Source organism: Mus caroli, unplaced genomic scaffold (assembly GCF_978045245.1).
Source record: "Mus caroli unplaced genomic scaffold, Mus_caroli_1 scaffold_20, whole genome shotgun sequence".
In the NCBI taxonomy this organism is placed as follows: domain Eukaryota; kingdom Metazoa; phylum Chordata; class Mammalia; order Rodentia; family Muridae; genus Mus; species Mus caroli.
Genome location: NW_028227275.1, coordinates 58,031,400 through 58,049,733, shown reverse-complemented (window position 1 = coordinate 58,049,733; position 18,334 = coordinate 58,031,400). Strand labels below are relative to the sequence as shown.

At 50.8% G+C, this 18,334-nt stretch overlaps 1 protein-coding gene across 1 annotated transcript in view; it reads right to left on the bottom strand.

Moving 5' to 3' along the window:
* The window catches only part of Lrp5 (LDL receptor related protein 5), a 106,737-nt gene extending 92,467 nt beyond the window's left edge, over positions 1–14,270 (bottom strand). Inside the window, exon 1 of the mRNA XM_021152534.2 lies at positions 14,074–14,270. Coding sequence (XP_021008193.1) covers positions 14,074–14,152 — 79 coding nt within the window. The 5' untranslated portion in view covers positions 14,153–14,270. The remainder of the gene's footprint in view (positions 1–14,073) is intronic.
* Between the last annotated feature and the right edge of the window lie 4,064 nt (positions 14,271–18,334).

The window sequence follows — 18,334 nt, the reverse complement described above, 5'->3', positions numbered from 1 at the left end:
AACTGTTTCCTCAGAGCGGGAGCAGGGAGAGGAGGCAAGACCAGAACTCAGGCACAGGAACTCCTGGAGGGTACAATCAAGAAAGGGCAACATGTTCCTCATGAAAGCCAGCATTCTAAATACCACAGGGAAGGGGCTGGAGGGATGGCTCTGCAGGTAAGAGCACTGCCTGTTCTTGCAGAGGACCTTGATTCAGTTCCCAGCACCCACACAGCAGCTCACAACACTTCTAACTCCAGCTCCAGGGGACCCGCTCCCTCTTCTGGCCTCCGCGGGTACTACATGCACAGCATCCATTCAGACACACAGAAAGAAAACTAAACATTTGTCCAAGTATTTCATTTTTCCAAAATTAAAAGGGTCACAGAAAGCTTTTTGAACATGATAAAAATGAGCCGGGCTTGGTGGCACATACCGATGGTCCCAGGATTCAAGAGGCAGAGGCAGAGGCAGGAGGATAGACGTTCAAGACCTCAGCTACGCAGAAGTCTGAGTCCAACCGGAGCTTCATAAGGTACTGTCATTAAGTAAATAAAGGCATCATGTAAAGTTTTCAGATGCCAGGCCCATCAGGACATCACAGAGTCCGGGCTACACAAGGTCAGCCGTATCACAGAGACTGCTGCTTTATCATTAGGTGTGTTCGGGAGCCATGGGCTGCTCAGTGCAAACAGCTCTGCCAACGCAGTAACTGCTGCAGCAAGGTGGGTCTCCACACAATGCTCAGAAACCATGAGGCAGGCCAGGTATCCCTCACACTCAGATAGCAGATCACCCTTCCCAGAGTAGGGGTGGTAATGCCACAGACGGTCCTGGACCCTGTGGAGATCATTCGGGCTGGAGAAGTGGGAAAGGTCTGCCAGGCCAAAATCCTCCCACGTTATACGATATAGAACTGGAAAGCTTAGCTGAGACATTAAAGACACAATGAAAACCAGGTTTGAAGAAAATGGGGGAGCCAGGAGTGGTGGCACACACCTTTAATCCCAGTACTTAGGACGCAGAGGCAGGCAGTGCTCTGATTTCAAGTCTAGCTTGGTCTACAGAGTAAGTTTCAGGACACACAGGGCTACACAGAGAAACCCTGTTTCCAAAGAGAAAAAAAAAAAAAAGAAAAAGAAAATGAGAAAGTGTAGGGATAGCTCAGTTGCAATTCCAGGGGACCCAAGTTCCGTTCCCAACACCCATGTCCAGCAGTTCATAACTTCATGTAACTGCAGCTCCAGGGAGCTAATGCCCTCTGCTGGACTCCTCAGGCACTGCACTCATATGCATAGACACAAACACACACATACATGATTAGAAGTCAAATCAAATCTTTAAGGGGAAACCCTGGTTGTAACCCCCCAGCACCGACTAAAACAGGGAGTGGTCATGCATACCTGTAACTGAACCAGGAAGATCAAAATGTCAGTCATCCTCAGTCGGGCGTGGTGGTGCACACCTTTGGTCCACTCGGGAGGCAGAGGCAGGTGGATTTCTGAGTTCAAGGCTAGCCTGGTCTACAGAGTGAGTTCCAGGACAGCCAGGGCTACACAGAGAAACCCTGTCTCTGGAAAAAAAAAAAAAAACCAACAACTCAGTCATCCTCAACTATATAGGAAATGCATCTTGGGATAAAAGAGAGCCTGTTTAAATACATACATGCGCACACACCCCAAATCATTTGGTCTAGAACAGAAGACAAATCAGCAAGAAGGTTCTAGAAAGCATGATGACCAACATCATCACACATCTGACCTTTTACCAAATGAGCACTGCAGAGCCACGGTGAGGAAAAGGGTTAGAAATGACATCCACTCTGAGCTTCCAACATGAGCAGAGAGAGGGCTGAGGTGGTGTGGCCACACCCTAACTCACACCATTCAGTCTCCTGGAGAGACCAAGTTGGGTTGGGGACAACATGGAAAAGTTGCCTGGCCTCCCGAGGCAAATGGAGAGAGCACATCTTACCCAGAGCCACCTGGTATGCATTATGTCTGGCTCCAGTTCCAGGCCCTGGTGGCCCCCTGTAGATACAAGGCTCTAAGCAGACGCTGCTGACAGGGACAAAGGCTGGAGGGCACCCAGGCTGAGCTCTGGCTAGGCCACACTGGGCAGCTATTAATGGCCCCGTTGAGCAATTTCCTGAGAGCTCTGCCAGGCAGGAGCAGCCTTCCCATCCAAGCTAGCAGAGAGGCACAGCTCAGGGAAGTGCTGGGAGCCACTCACCTTTTATTCCCTAATGATTTACAGGGAGAGTGCCATCATCTGCTTAGTGATTAATTACATACCCCTTCCGACTGGAGCTCTCCAGGTGAGCATGGCAGCAGGAGTGTCCCCAGACCATCCCACTATCTGCCTCTTGAAAGCAAAACATAGTGTCTGATGAAAACCCCAGATGATAGAAAGGGCTCTACCACAGATGGCAAATGAATTGACTTCTACAGCCAGAGGCTGGAGAACACATCATATCTGCCCCAACACCTGTTAGAAGTCACTGGCTACTGCTCCCAGACCGAGATCAAAGGAAGAGGTCAAGAGGCTGACTGTGCAACCCAAAGACAGTCAACAAGCTTTCCAAACAGAACACTGGGGACAGATTTGCACAGTTATCTCCAAACAAAAAGATCGGGACAGAGAGGCATGACAGGACACCTGGTGGGAGGGTCCAGGATCAGTAGCCAGGCCTGGGGACAGGACACCACACAGGGAAGAATGGCAATCTAGTTGAATAGAGACAGGCTAGCCATTCCGTCAAGGTGTTGGGGTGGGTCCCCATTCAATGACTAGATGCCCATACCTCAGACCATATACTTAAATAAGTCAGGGGCTAGAGAGATGGCTCAGTGGCTAAGAGCACTGACTGTTCTCACAGAAGACCCAAGTTCAGTTCTCAGAACCCATGACAAGTGGCTCACAACCAAATATAACTCCAGCCCCGGGGGGTATGACAGCACTTGCTGGTTTCTGTGGACACTAAGGTGAACATACCTACACATACAGAGAGAGAGAGAGAGAGAGAGAGAGAGAGAGAGAGAGAGAGAGAGGAGAGAGAGGAGAGAGGAGAGAGAAGAGAGAGAGAGGAGAGAGGAGAGAGAGGAGAGAGAAGAGAGAGAGAGGAGAGAGAGAGGAGAGAGAGGAGAGAGAGAGAGATACATAATTAAAGCAAAAATCTTTTAGGCTAGAAAGATGGATTAAGAGTTAAAAACAGGGGCTGGTGAGATGGCTCAGCGGTTAAGAACACTGACTGTTCTTCCAAAGGTCCTGAGTTCAAATCCCAGAAACCACATGGTGGCTCACAACGATCCATAACGAGATCTGGCGCCCTCTTCTGGAGTGTCTAAAGGCAGCTACTGTGTACTTACATATAATAAATAAATAAATAAATCTTTTAAAAAAAAAAAAAAAAGAGTTAAAAACAGCAGGGCGGTGGTGGCGCACACCTTTGATCCCAGTACTTGGGAGGCGGAGGCAGGTTGATTTCAACAGAGTGAGTTCCAGGACAGTCAGGGCTACACAGAGAAACCCTGACACAAAAAACAAAAAAATAAAAACAACAACAACAATAAAAAAGAGTTAAAAACAAGCCAGGCAGTGGTGGCACAAGCCTTTAATCCCGGCACTTGGGAGTCAAAGGCAGGCGCATTGCTGAGTTTGAGGCCAATCTGGTCTACAGAGTGAGTTCCAGGACAGCCAGGGCTATACAGAGAAACCTTGTCTCGCAAAACCAGAGAGAGAGAGAGAGAGACAGAGAGACAGAGAGACAGAGAGAGAGACAGAGAGAGAGAGAGAGAGAGTGTTAAGAACACTGGTTGTTCTTCCAGAGGACCAGGGTTCAATTCCCAGCATCCACACAGAAGCTCATCACCTTCTACAGTCCCAGGGGATCTGATGTTCTGGTCTCCATGGGCACCACATGTGGATGCTATACAAACATACAAACAGACAAAATACTATGCACATAAAGCATTAACGTTTAGAGTTTTAATTATTTATTTATTTTATATGCATTGGTGTTGTGCCTGCATAGGTGTCCACATAAAGGTGTTGGATCACCTGGAACTGGCGTTACAGACGGTTGTGAGCTGCCAGGTGGGTGCTGGAAGCTGAACCTGGGTCCTCTGAAGAGCAGCCAGTGCTCTTAACCATTGAGCTATCTCTCCAACACAAAAGTTATAATTTTTAATAAATCACTTTTAAAAAGCAGGGAAATCAGGTGTGATAGCGCATGCCTTTTATCCTAAAACTCGGAAGGCAAGGCAAGATGATTTCTAGGAGTTGGAGGCTAGCCTGATCTACATATAGTTCCAGACCAGAAAGGGCTCCACAGAGAGACCCTGTCTCAAAACAAACAGGAAGATAGATAATCTGAATGTAGAACACAAAGCAATAAAACAGAAATAGACCTGGAAAAAAAAAATGAAAGAATTTAGAATCTGGAGTTAGAATGAAAAGACATGCAGCCTTAAGAAATAAAACTGGAGCTGGTGAGATGGCTCAGTGGGTAAGAGCACCCGACTGCTCTTCCGAAGGTCCAGAGTTCAAATCCCAGCAACCACATGGTGGCTCACAACCATCCACAGCGAGATTTGGCGCCCTCTTCTGGAGTGTCTGAAGACAGCTACAGTGTACTTACATATAATAAATAAATAAATCTTTAAAAAAAAAAAAAAGAAATAAAACTGGCAGGTTCAATTATACAAAACGTTTTTTGTTTCTTTGAGACAGAGTCTCACTATATTGCCCAGGTTGGCCTCAAACTCACAGAAACCCTCCTGCCTCAGACTCCTGAGTGCTGGAATTACAGGCAAGTGTCACCACACTTGGTTGTTTTGTTTTGTTTGGGACAGGGTCTCCCTGTGTAGCCCAAGCTAACCTCAAACTTAATCCTCCTGCCTCGACATCCTGAGTGCTAAGATTACAGTCACAAACCACCATACTTGGCAGAGACGCTTTGAGGTCTTTATGATATCAAAGATTAGCCACAGACCTGAAGGAAATGTGGAACAAATACACCGAACAATTAATACCCACACCAAGCTACAAGCTTGTCACACACAACACCACTTGGCTTTCAAAAAGAACAAGGAGTCAAAGCAAAGGTATAGAGAACGCCTCCGACAGCAGGTGGAGACAGGCTACAGATGATGAAAGAGTGGTCAGATTTACATTAAAAAGATGAACACATGCAAAAAAAATACAGCTAAAATACAGGTCAAAAGCTATGCCCATGGGGAAGTATAAACAGGCTATAAAGACAAGTATCAGCAAATATCAGCCGGGCAGTGGTGGCGCACACCTTTAATCCCAGCACTCAGGAGGCAGAGGCAGGCAGATTTCTGAGTTCGAGGCCAGCCTGATCCACAGAGTGAGTTCCAGGACAGCCAGGGCTACACAGAGAAGCCCTTTCTTTAAAAATGGGGAAGGGGAATTAAGGAACATAGAGCAGGAAGATTTTTATCAGGGGCAGGGGTGAGCAGAGATGGGAAGAGACCATCTTATAGGTAAAATATTTCTGTTTGGGTGATGGAATTTGTATTAATGTCACCAATCTCTGCACACTTAAATACAGTCAAGGGTCAGGGTGATGGTCAGGGGGCTGGGGGTTGAGCCCTGAGTTAGATCCCTAGGTACCCACATGGAAGGAGAGAGCACCGACTCCCACAGGTTGTTCTCTGACCTTAGATGTGTGCTACAGCATGCAAACCACTCCCCTACAATAAACAAAGTGTAATAAAAACTAGAAAGGCCGGGGCGTGGTGACGCATGCCTTTAATCCCAGCATTCGGGAGGCAGAGGCAGGTGGATTTCTGAGTTGGAGGCCAGCCTGGTCTACAGAGTGAGTTCCAGGACAGTCAAGGCTACACAGAGAAACCCTGTCTCAAAAAAAAACCAAAAATAAAAAATAAAAAAAAATAAATAAAAACAAAAATTAGAAAGGAGGAGGGCTGGAGAGATGGTTCAGTGGTTAGAGCACTGGCTGCTCTTCTAGGGGACCTGGGTTTGATTCCCAGCATCCACATAGCAGCTCACAACTGTAACTGTAACTCCAGTTTCCAGGGGCTTCGATGCCCTGTTCTGGCCTCTGTGGACAAACAGCACACATATGGTACACAGACAAATATGCAAGCAAAACAATTATACAAATATATGTAAATAAATAACTTTTTAAGTTAAAAGGAGCAGTAAAAACTGGCAAGTTTTGTGCTGTACACAATTTATTGCAATTGGGGGTGGGGAAGCTGATCCAAAGGGCTGGAGAGTAGAGAGATGGTTTATATATTAAGAGCATTGACTACTCTTGCAGAGGACTGATTTAGCTCCGAACCCCTGCATAATTCCCATGTCTGGGATTCTACACTCTCTGTGGACAGTACATGCACATGTAACAGAAGCCAGTCATAAAGGCCAGCACTCATACACACAAGACGGTAAATAAAGCTTCCTTCTAAAAAATGTTCTTCTAAATTAAGACATAGGAGTTAGGGTACATTCAACAGTAGAATGTGTGCTGAGGACATGCCTTGGATTCAAAACACACACACACACACACACACTGCTAGGACCAGCCTGAAACCCCTAGCAGTGCCCCACTGTGTGGGCACCTATGGGAAAGGCTGTAGACAGGGCTCTACATAAGGCCAGCACATGATGATCGACCTCAAGTACGTACACTCTACATGCCCAGATGTCCACCTTAGCCACAATGGGTCGGCCTGCCACTAGCTCCTGTGACACTCCCAATAGACCATCCCTGCTTCCAGCTGTGTAAGTAGTGGCCAAAGAAAAGGCCAACCTGCAAACACTCAGTCACCAGCTTGGAGCACACCCTGGTGCCCACTCAGGCTCACCGGCGGGTTCTACTGTCACTAGACTGTTACCAAGAGGAGGTGGTACGACCTGTTATAGTCAAAGGGCAGTGGGTGGCAGGGCCCGCACCAGGCAGTAGAGCACCACAGCCTCTCAGCCTTAGCTGAACCATCTTTAAAATGATATTTTCTGACTGTAAGCAAAGGCCTAAGACAGAGACATTGGTGACTGCCAAATCTTTGTAGCACAGTCCAGTGTGGCTCAGCCACATGCTGAGAGAACCCCCAGAAGGGCAGAAGGCTCAGGTACAGGCTTCTAGCTGGCCCTGTACTTTCCCCACCTACCCCACCCCCGCCCCCAGGTGGGTAACTGTTGGAGGCCGAAGCTCATACAAGCAAACACTGTTCAGAAATGAAGGACAGAACTCTTCCCTTGATTGGCGGTGTGGGAGGGGGACTCTGACAAATGCAACTCAAAGGGAGTAAAGGGCTATTTGGTTAACAACTCCAGGCTAGAGCCTGTCACTACAGGGAAATTAAGGCAGGAACTTGTAGCAGGTGCTCACATCGACAGTTAAGAGGAGAGAGGAACTTTCCCCACTCTTACACGGCCCAGGGCCCAAACCCAGGGAATGGTCCCACCGACAAAGTCTTCCCACCCCAATTAAGGAAATCATGACAATCGCCCACACACGCGTTCACAGACCAACCTGATCTGGACGATCTGTCTTCTCAGGCAATTTTAGATTGTGTCACGTTGACAACTGCAACCAGCCACACAGACAGGCTCTGCCAGAGACGGTGGGTCCCAGGGTTAAGAATGCAGAGATTGGGCGGCCCCATAGACTGGTGAGACAGCAGGACAGACCTGAAAGGGATACTGGAAGGGCTGCATAGAACCTGAGAGAACACTTTTGAGGCCAGTGTGGTGCCAACTACACTCACAAGGGACAGAGCAACAGAGCCAGGCAGGAGGAGCAGGTAAAAACTTGGCTAGGCTTGGAAGGACCTCAGAGAATGGGCCAGCTCACATTTACCTTTATGAAAACAGAGGCACAAGAGGAGGACACTCCAGGGCTCCATATGAAGGCAGAAAGCCGTGAGGGGGTGCAGGTCCCTTAGCCGCCCTAGACACCTGCACTGACACCCAAGGCATGCAATGCCTCATGGGCTCCTTTCTAGGAGAGAAGCCACTGCCCGATTCTGGAGGATCCTGGGGACACCCCCCACCCCCACCCCCCACAAAGACTCCAGAGAGGCTGAGTCCCCTTCCTTGACAAAACCATGCCTCAGTTTAGCCACAAGGTAAACGGCACCCTGGCAAGCTGAAAGCAGATGCCCCCGGAACTTGTCATCTCACAAGACAACTAGGAAAACACCCAGAAAGGGCAGCCTTCTACCCCTAAAAGGGCACACGTCACCATGAAAACCTTCCAAAGGGTCCATGGCCAAGAGACCCCAGGCTTGAGGAGCAGAAAACAGGAGATGCTGAGGGCCCCTCGGGGCACAGCAGGTTCCACTGGAAATCAAGGTTACCACGGTGGACCAGGGCCCTTCTGATCAAGCAGTGCTCACTGGAAGTCAGTGAGCTGCCAACCATTCCCACAGGGGCAGCCAAGGACACACCGGAAGCCCAAGGCTAGAGCTACATAACGAATGATCCCTTGGGGCTGAGTGCAGGGACCAAAGGACACCTACTACGCTAGCCAAAGCACTGTATCTGCCACACAAATCCTATATGACTTAGAAACAGCAGGACACTTACACAATGGCCCAAGTCCCCTCTCAGCCAGGTGGGGCCTTTAGTTTTGGCGTGGCCACCCCAAAAGAACTAAGCTGCAGCATCTTGCTCTGCCCAGCACAGGACAGGAAGTTCAGCTCTGCAGCCTGCACTCAGCCTCCAAGTATCTCCCTCACTATGGTGGTAAGGGAAGGAACACTGTGTCCTCCCGAGCGTCACAGATCCCACAGGTGCTGGCAAGGCTGGCCGATCAGCTCAATTTTGTAGATGTGGAAACTGAGGCTAAGAGCCAGCAAGCCACTTTCCAGAGGTTGGAAGGAAATCGGGGTAGACCCGCCAGCTAGGCCTGGGGCTACCTCCTTGTGGGCTCCACAGCTGCCTCCACCCGTCACACTTGGACGGCTCTGCCCCAGGCGGCTGGCTCAGAGCCCATGTGAGGCTTTCCAAGCAAATGTGAGCAGAGTCACGAAGCCCAGAAGCTGGGTGCAGCCCTCGGCTCCCACCACGCCTGCCCCACAGACTCCTGTTTCTAGAGGCTAAGAAGTGATCCAACTTGGTGCCTCCTGACCACAGAGTCCAGCTCCCTCTGAGACTCCCTGGGAGGCCAAACAGGAGACTCATTCCACACTCTCAGGACCCAGGCTCCATGCAGATGGATGTGAAGGGAAACACAGACTGGCTGGAGGCCAGCACAGTCTGTCCAGCTTGTCCCCATTGCCTGTCACACTTCTGAACCTCCTGCCACAGTCCACCCTCCCCCCCCCCCGCCCCCAGCTCATTTGCTGAAAGCCACAGACAACCAGGACAACTCAACCAGTGAACAAACAGATAAACTCTGGTCTTTCTGCATAGCAGATATCACTCAGCCATAAAAAGATAAAAAGGACGATGGACTGCCACATGCTACAAAGACGCCAGACAGAATACATATGAAATCCAGCCAGGTACAAGCTGGCTAATGCTAACTACCCAGGAGGCTGAGGCAGGGGGAATCACTTGAGCCCAGGAGTTCAAGGTCAGCCTAGGCAACACAGAAAGATACCATCACTCCTCCCACCCCCTAAAAGTGCCCAGAATTGGCAGATCCCAGACACAAAACAAAAACTGTAGTAAAGAGATGGGAAACCACTGTTCAATAAAAATGGGGTTTGCTTTGGAACAAAGAAAATGTTTTATAATAATGACTGTAATCCACATAAGTCCAGTGCCTGGGCCCGGCATGCTTTAGAGAGGTGTGACTCCTAGGTATAAGCTCCAACCCCAACATTTGTAAGATTTGCTTTTATTTCATGTGTATGCGCAGCTTACCTATTTATGTGCCCACAGAGGCTAGATGGGGTGAGGGATCCCCTGGAACTGAAGCTACAAATGGTTGTGAGCTGCCACGTGGATGCTGGGAACTGAACCCTGGTCCTCTAATAAGACCAGGTTGAGTGTTCTTAACCACTAAGCCATCTCTCCAGGACCTTTAATCCCAATTTTTAATTTTTATTTCTTGGTTGATGGGGGAGGGCTGACCTTGAGCTGGGGCCCCTCCGGCCTCCACCTCGTGAATCCTAGATGACAGTGAACCCAGCTGCTGCTCCCATAGTTTCTGCTCTGGCGGAGGACCTGAGTGTGGTCCCAGCATGCACCTGGGCACCTCACAATGGCCTGTACTTCTAGTTCCAGGGGATCGATGCCCTCTTCTGAACCCCAGTGGTAGTAAACTGCACTCACACACGTGCACACAAACACACACACATAACTTAAAATACAAACAAGTCTTTTTTAAAAAAAAATCAGGGGGCTGGAGAGATGGCTCAGCGGGTAAGAGCACTGACTGCTCTTCCAAAGGTCATGAGTTCAAATCCCAGCAACCACATGGTGGCTCACAACCATCCTTAATAAGATCTGATGCCCTCTTCTGATGTGTCTGAAGACAGCTACAGTGTACTTAGATATAATAATAAAATAAATCTTTAAAATAAAAAAAAAAATCAGTTCCAGAGCCAAGTATGGTGGCACACATCTTTAAACCCAGCGCTAGGAAGGCAGAGGCAGAGGCAGGAAGATCTTTGGGAGTAGTTCAAGGTCACCCTAGTCTACACATCTAGTTTCAAGCAGAACACAGTTACTGTCAACTCTGATCTCAAATTTTAAAAAAGTAACCAACAGTAGTAGTAATAATTAATAGTAATAATGATAACCTCAGCTCCACACTGTCACCTCAGACTCCCTGACTGACTCCAGGCTGTGTGTCCTCCAGTCCTGGGTTCAATCTCCCCAGAGGCTTCCTAGCCTCTAGGTCACACAGCACAAGCTGACCTCTCACAGTAGACTGGAACCTCTCTGGTCTATGTGCCCAGGACTCATTTCTCCCATAGCTCCTGTCCCCAACATGCCCATCCCCATGGCACCAGGCACAGAGACTGTATGCCATACTGTCCCTAGAAAGCCTAACCTGGCACCAGTCACCAGAAAAACGGGTACATAATGGCAGCCATGACTCCATTAAGAAGTCACTAAATTAGTGGCAGAAAGGATTTTCATGAACATGTTACTAGGGGAGAAGCAAGATGGAGTCATCTGCCTACCTCCCCACATTAAGTGGCAAGGCTGGCACTCGGCTGTGGGCCCCAGGGCCCTGCCCATGTGGCATTATTTCCCCATCCTCATCTGTGGCTGCGGAGGCAAGGTCATCAGCCACTGGATAGCCGAGATCACAACACAGAAGCAAACCCCAGACCATGCACGGCCTGAGAAGACAGCTCAGCTGGGAGAGTGTGTGTTGTCAAGCGCGACACACACCCAGTATTCAGGTAAAGAGCCAGTCACAGAGGTTTATCAATCAGTGAGACCCAAGTTCCAGTGAGAGACCTTGTCTCAAAGAACAAGGTAGATGGCTCCTGAGAAACACTTCCCCGGGTTGACCTTTAATCTCCATATGCACATGACGGCTCCTGAGGAAAACCACTGAAGGCTGACCTCTGACCTTTACATGCACAGGCATGCACACATATGAACATACAAAAAGAAGAAGAAGAAGAAGAAAAAAAAAAAAAACCCAAACCATGTAACAACAGCTCCAGAATTCCCAGGCCAGACAGATCAAAGGCCATGACACACAACTGTCCTCAAAGCTCTGCCACCACTACCCCAGACCTGGGCTGCATGCACCAAATGCTTCCCACAGAACGATATAAGAGAAGAGAGGACTCAGCACAGAGAGGCTATGTAAGCCTCCCAAAGACAAACAGCAACTGGACATAAAAACCCTATAGAGCTGGATGGTGGTAGCCCATGCCTTTAATCCATCACTCAGGAAGCACAGGCAGGTGGATCTCTGTGTTGGAGGCCAGCCTGGTCAACAAAGGGAGTTCCAAGACAACTAGAGCTACACAGAGAAACTATGCCTCAAAAACAAAACAAAACACCTTGGTTGATCTGATCACCTCCTGCTTCAACCCTGGGGCACCCACTTGCAAAGCAGGTGACAGAGTCCTCACCTGGCTGTACCCTACCCCCACACCCCTGTGCGAATTCTGCTAGATGCCTGAGTAATGACACTGTGTAGTCAAAATAAAAAGGGTTCCAACTATGTTGGGGCCAGGAGGTGGCTTTCCCCAGAGAAGCTTAGGACAAACAGGTTGCCTGGGTAATTTCTTGCACAGAGGGGACTCTGCTCAGCATTTAACCCAATATAACCCAACATGTGCTAGCTGGGCCCTCCCAGGGGTAGACAGCCCACAACCGCAGGAACCTCCTCCAGGGGGCCAGACAGGCTAGGCTGGTCCAGGGACGAGTGAGTGCTATAGGCGGTGAGAAGGAAAGCCTAGGGCTTCCAGAATGGGGAATTCAGGGACCACTAGAACAAAGGCTTTTCTGTGGGCTCACAGCTTCAATTTGCAACAGGAAGCAATCAGGAAAAATAATTAGCTGCCCACTCACTCCCTTCTCTCCAGACTCCCAAAGCAAGAATCTCAGACAGACATTTGGGGGTCCAACAGCCAAAAACACTCAAATAAGAGCTTCAGGAAGATTTTTCTCTTTGCTTCCATTTTAGGCCTGGACTACCCCATCAGCTGGTACTCCTGGGGCCTGGCTTCCTAATGTTAAAATAATCGACTCTATTTTTGCTGCACACACCACCAAACTATAAAGATGTTCAATTTGGGATACCAGATGACAGGCGAGGGGATCCCAGAGTAACGTCAATCCTACCTAGGACAGGAAAGTCGGCTTACAAACCCCACCTTTAAAACAAATAGCTCCCCCATACCCCTTCAGCAGCCACGACCCAGGCATTTCCGGAAAGAGTAGAACTGGCCTGGACTTCCCACAGCCTGTCACAGTTTTGTCTTCGCCTTGTTTTGCTAACACCAGAGATGGCCTGAAAATGTAAACATGATCCCGAGGGAGACAAGTTTAGGGGGAGACTCCCCAAGAGCCCTCGGGCTCAGCTTGAGAGCTCCAAGACTGGATGAAGTCAGCTCCCCTCGACCCCTCCCCCCAAACATAGGTGGAAGAGACTGCAGCCCAGGGAATCTGAGCACAGAGCCAGGCCCAGCCACCTCCCTCAAGTGTCTACCCTGGAAATACACAGGGGGACAGCTGTTCGCCTTAATAAGGCCCAGACAAAGGAACCTGAGGTTGTCCCCTACCCCGCCCCAAACTGCCATCACCACCACCCAGGAGTTCAAGAGTATCTGCCGGACCCTTGGACAGCCACACTCCAGAAAAACAAAACACAAACACCCGAAAACAATGATTTAGGTGGCAAGAGCCTTGCTTTAAAAACCACATGGCAATCTCCGAATTAAAAGAACATGTGTAGCGTTTCCAACTGCTTCGTTTCTCCAGAGTCCTCCTGACCTCAGCTCCACCCCTCAGGACACACCAAAAAAAAAAAAAGGTTAGAAAGTTCCCGAGCCGGCCACTTCCCTAAAGGTGGGTCCAACTGAGGCAGAACCATACCGCCCCACACCAAGGCACCCACGCAAGCGATCTCGGGGCTGGGCACTGGTCAGCAGGGCTGGGCACCTGGCCACCGCTTGGGGGCCCGAGCGGTCAGATGGGTCACTGGGGTCACGGGGACACCTGGCAGGTGTCAGTCGGTTTGGAAGGCTGACAGCCCACGCAGGTCAAAGCGACAGCAGCCCAGGGCCAGGCCGCCCCGCGCAGGGCTCTCCGAACTTCCTAGCTAGCAACTTCTGGCACTTCCCAGGGCTCGGTAGGCCGGCCGCCGCAAGCAGGCTCGCGAAAAGTTTTCCCAGTAGTTCGCGATAGGCCAGGCCTGTCCCGAGCCATCGCGATGCCCGTGGGCGCACTCCTGAGCGCGCCCGGCGTCCCGAGCCTTGGGCAGGTGAGGGCCCGCCCGCGCCGCACCTGGCGGGCTCGGTCCCCAGGGAGGGGCCCCGGCGGGAGAGACAAAGGGCCTGCGCGAGGTCCCCCGGCGCGTGGTCCCCCGGCGCGTGGTCCCCCGGAGCGCGCTCCAACTCGCCCGCAACTTGTAAAGTGGCTGCTTGCGGCCCCGGCCATTGTCCCCCGCGCCCACCTTACCCGCGGCGGGGACCAGGCTGCAGCACAACACCAGCAGCAGCAGCGGCGGCGGAGGGGCCCGGGTCGGCGCCGTTTCCATGTCGTCCGGCGGCCGGGAGCGCCGCGCGCTCACTCGGGCTCCATGGCGCGCGCGGCGGCGGTGGATCCTCGCGGCTCCCGGCGCCTCTTGCTCCCGCCTCGGGCGCCGCGGCCCAAGACGACGCGGGAGGAGGGAGCGGAAGCCGAGCCGGTCTCCGCCCCCCGCGCCGCCCGCGCCCCCCGCCAAGCCGCGCCCTCCTGCGGGCGCCCGGGAGCCGGGCAGGCGGGTCTCTCCGGGCCGGCGACAGGAGAGGCCGGGCAAGTAGGTGGGTCACCTGCCAAGTCCCTGTACTGACAGGTGAGGAAACTGAGGCACGTGGAAGCATGACCCACACAGTCAGGAGGCCTCAGGGCTGAAAGCCAAAGGTCTCCGAAGCCAGGTTTGGGCTCTTTCACCACAACTGTAGCCACCTGGCCCAGTGACACACCGCCCCACTTGGGATGCACGCGGGAACAGGCGCAAAAGCGGATACTGCTGGAGGAACTGGGGGCTTTTACTTTTATATTTATTTTTTGTTGTATGTGTATGAGTGTTTGCACGCATGTATGTGCACCACATGCGGGAAGGAGTCCCAGGAAACCAGAATAGGGTGTGGGGGTCCCCTGGGACTGGAGTTAGAGGTGAGTGTGAGCCACCAGGTGACTTCAGGGAACCAAACCCAGGTCTCTAAAAGAGCAGTAAGTGCTTCTAACTGCTGAGCTGTCTCTCCATCTCTCTGGCAGTGCTTTCTAGAACCTCACACCTTAGGCAGGCAGGTGTAGGTGCAATCACTTCATGTCCTTAGAAAGTAAGCTAATGACAGTGTCCACCTTGCAAGGTAGAGAGGAAGGACAGAAGCTGAGGTGGTCAGGAGGGTGGCTCCGCCCTCCTGTGGTTTATGCTAGGAAGAGACAAAAATAAGAGCCCAAACAAAGGAGTGAGTAGCCAGGAAAGTGACATGGTGCTCAAGTCTGTTTGACTTGACTTGTAAGTCTGACATGGTGTCCAGCCTTGGGAGATTGAGGCAGGAGGCTTGCCATGAGTTTGAGGCCAGCCTGGGCTACCTGCGAGACCCTGTTTAAAAAGAGTTGATAGAGCCGGACGGTGGTGGCGCACACCTTTAATCCCAGCACTCGGGAGGCAGAGGCAGGCAGATTTCTGAGTTCGAGGCCAGCCTGGTCTACAGAGTGAGTTCCAGGACAGCCAGGGCTACACAGAGAAACCCTGTCTCAAAAAAACAACAACAACAAAAAAAAAGGCTATTAAAAAAAAGAGTTAATAGAGCCCTTGGTTCCCTAGTGTGCACAGCTCTCCCAGTGCTGCATAAACCGGACCTGATAAACAGAAAGAGTAAAAGGCAGGTCAAGGCTGGCCAGCAAGATGGCTCCTGTTGACCTAAGTTCAACCCTAGGATTGCAGAAGAGAAGAGAACTGACTCCCCAAACTTGTCTTCTAATAGGAAAACATGAAGACCAGGGACCAGCTAGTAGGGGGAGGGGACCCACACCAGGGTTCCAAGGGTCAAGGCAGAGATTTCAATGCGGAAGCAGGCCAGTGGTTCAGGAAGAGCAGTCTCCTGGGGTGGCTGTATCCAGTCTCTGACCGGAAGAGGAGTCAGGAGGTCTCAGGGGCAGTCAGGGGACTGGGGACTGGGGACTAGAGCAGCCAGTGTCCTTGTTGGTTCCTTCTCACCCAAGCCCAACCCCCATCCTCCCTCCACCTTCAACACAGAGCCAAGAGCACAACCCCCTTCTCTAGCCCCACTCTCACCCATCCCCCAAGGCCTTCCACTTTCAGCCTTGATTTTTCTGCAGCCTCCTCTCCCTGCAGCCAGGGAGCTTGTTAAATAAGCCAGATCTCACCGGTCAAAGAAGCTGAAGCCTTGGGCTCTCACACAGCCTGGCCTAGCCACACCTCCGTTACCTCTCAACTCCATCATATGGACTGCAACTGTAATGGCCCCTTGCAGAGATGGGCACTGTCTTGCCTGGGGGAGGGCCTCTTTGCTGGGACTCTTATCCCACTTAGTTCTTGAAAACCATACTGCCTCTCCACTCTCTAACCCGCCCTTGCTGACAGTTCCTGTCACCTAGCAGGGTGTATGTTTACTTTCTTTTCCTTCCAGTACAGCAGAAATGCCAAGATTTGTCTGTTTTGTTTTCTGTGTCTAGGCCAGGACCCAGCACATAGTTGGTGCCCAATTAAAAAAAAAAAAAAAAATTAGGTCGGGCATGGTGGCTCACGCCTTTAATCCCAGCACTCAGGAGGCAGAGGCAGGCGGATTTCTGAGTTCGAGGCCAGCCTGGTCTACAAAGTGAGTTCCAGGACAGCCAGGGCTACACAGAGAAACCCTGACTCGGGAAAAAAAATGTTAAATGAGCAACACTGAAGTAAAAGATCTGATTTTCTTTCATTAAGGAAGCACCCTGCGTGCTGGACAGGGCTGAGACTGTGAAAGGGGAAGAAATGCTGGCCCACGTGGGAAGAGGCGGGACAGAGGGAGAGCCTTAACACCAGACAGGATGGGAAATGGCACCTTCACCTCACCCTGGATTGAGCTGCTCTAAACCTTGGGTCAGTCTCCATCCTACCTTCAAGCCCGAGTGCCAGACTGCAGATCCCCTCGGAGCTGACCTTCCGTCCGTTCCATCTTGTACTCTACAGCACCAGCAGACTCCCCTGGAGTTCACAGCCTCGGCCCCACTGGGTGCTTCAGGCTCCTGAGAACCAGCCTGTCCTCTCTGGTGAGCACTAGCCCTGCACAGAAGTCCCATTAAGCCCAAGCCTGGGCACCCACACACTTGCCCCATTCTCTGTCCATTGTTTCTGACCCACAGACTGCAAGTCTCTAGGACAGCACCAGGATGGCAGGTCTCTCGGATGTCAGCAGAGGCATCTGAGGTACAGGTGGGGAGCCCTAGATGGGGAGGCTAGCTATAGAGAACAGAAGGGGAACACTGGGGTGGTTCAAAGTTCATAGCTGAGTTCCAAATTTGAAAATGGCTCGGCTGCTGGGGTACTTGCCACCAGGCCTGATGGATGACCTGTAGTAGGCGAAGAAGACTGATCCATACAGGTTGTCCTCTGACTGCCATATGGATACCACTGCATCAGCACACACTGTTGTGGGACAAAATATTTCCTGGAGAGATACAACACACATCTTCTCAACCCAGACAGGGAGCCCACAAAAGACCAAGGCACAGATACCACCAAAGGTAAGCCATGAGTTTTATTGGGGTTACTTGGAAGAATATGGGTGAGGGGTTACTTATAGGAGCAGAAATGACTCAAAGACAGCTGCATCCCCGAGGCCCACCCCGGCATGGGTGACAGCTTACAATGCTGGGAACTTGGAGCACACTGCACAGCCTGCAGGCAGCTCAACAGGCTGGAGAGTATCCGCCTCAGTGTCTCAGTTGGTCTAAGCTCTTCCAGACAGCTCAGCTGGTTTCTGCTGCTTCTAGACGGCTTGTGTGGTCTGAGTCTTCTTTGCAGGTAGGCCCTGCTTCTCGGTGACAGACTTTCAGCGTTTATTGCATATTGTGGCAGAAAGGGACCAAGTGAATCTGGTCAGTTTCAGGGACTTCCTGAAGCTGTTTGAGTTGTTTACCTTCCTGCTTAGGGAGCTTCCCTACAGGACTGGATGTTTTCAGTCTTGGAGAAAACTGTCATACAACAGTTTTCTGGAAAACTGCCAGACTGAGCACATGAATGTGTATACTCATACATGCAATGCATAAATATATAAGTTTAATTTTAAAATAACCTGGATGCAGTGGTACACATTTTTTGTTTTGTTTTGTTTTGTTTTCTCTGTGTAGCCTTGGCTGTCCTGGAACTCACTCTGTAGACCAGGCTGGCCTCAAACTCAGAAATCTGCCTGCCTCTGCCTCCCGAGTGCTGGGATTAAAGGCGTGTGCCACCACACCCAGCCCAGTGGTACACATTTTTATTCCTACTATTAGAAAATAGGCAGGTGGATCTCTGTGAGTGCAAAGCTATCCAGGACTATATAATGAGATCCTATCTCAAAAGCTAAAGAGTTTTGAAAGATGGCTCAGCTGTTAATAGCACTTGCTGCTCTTCCAAAAGGCCTGGTTCTATTTCTAATGTCCACACGGCAGCTCACAATTCTAACTCCAGTTCCAGGAAATCCAATGCCCTCTTCTGGCCTCCACAGCACCAGGCATGTAGGTGGCA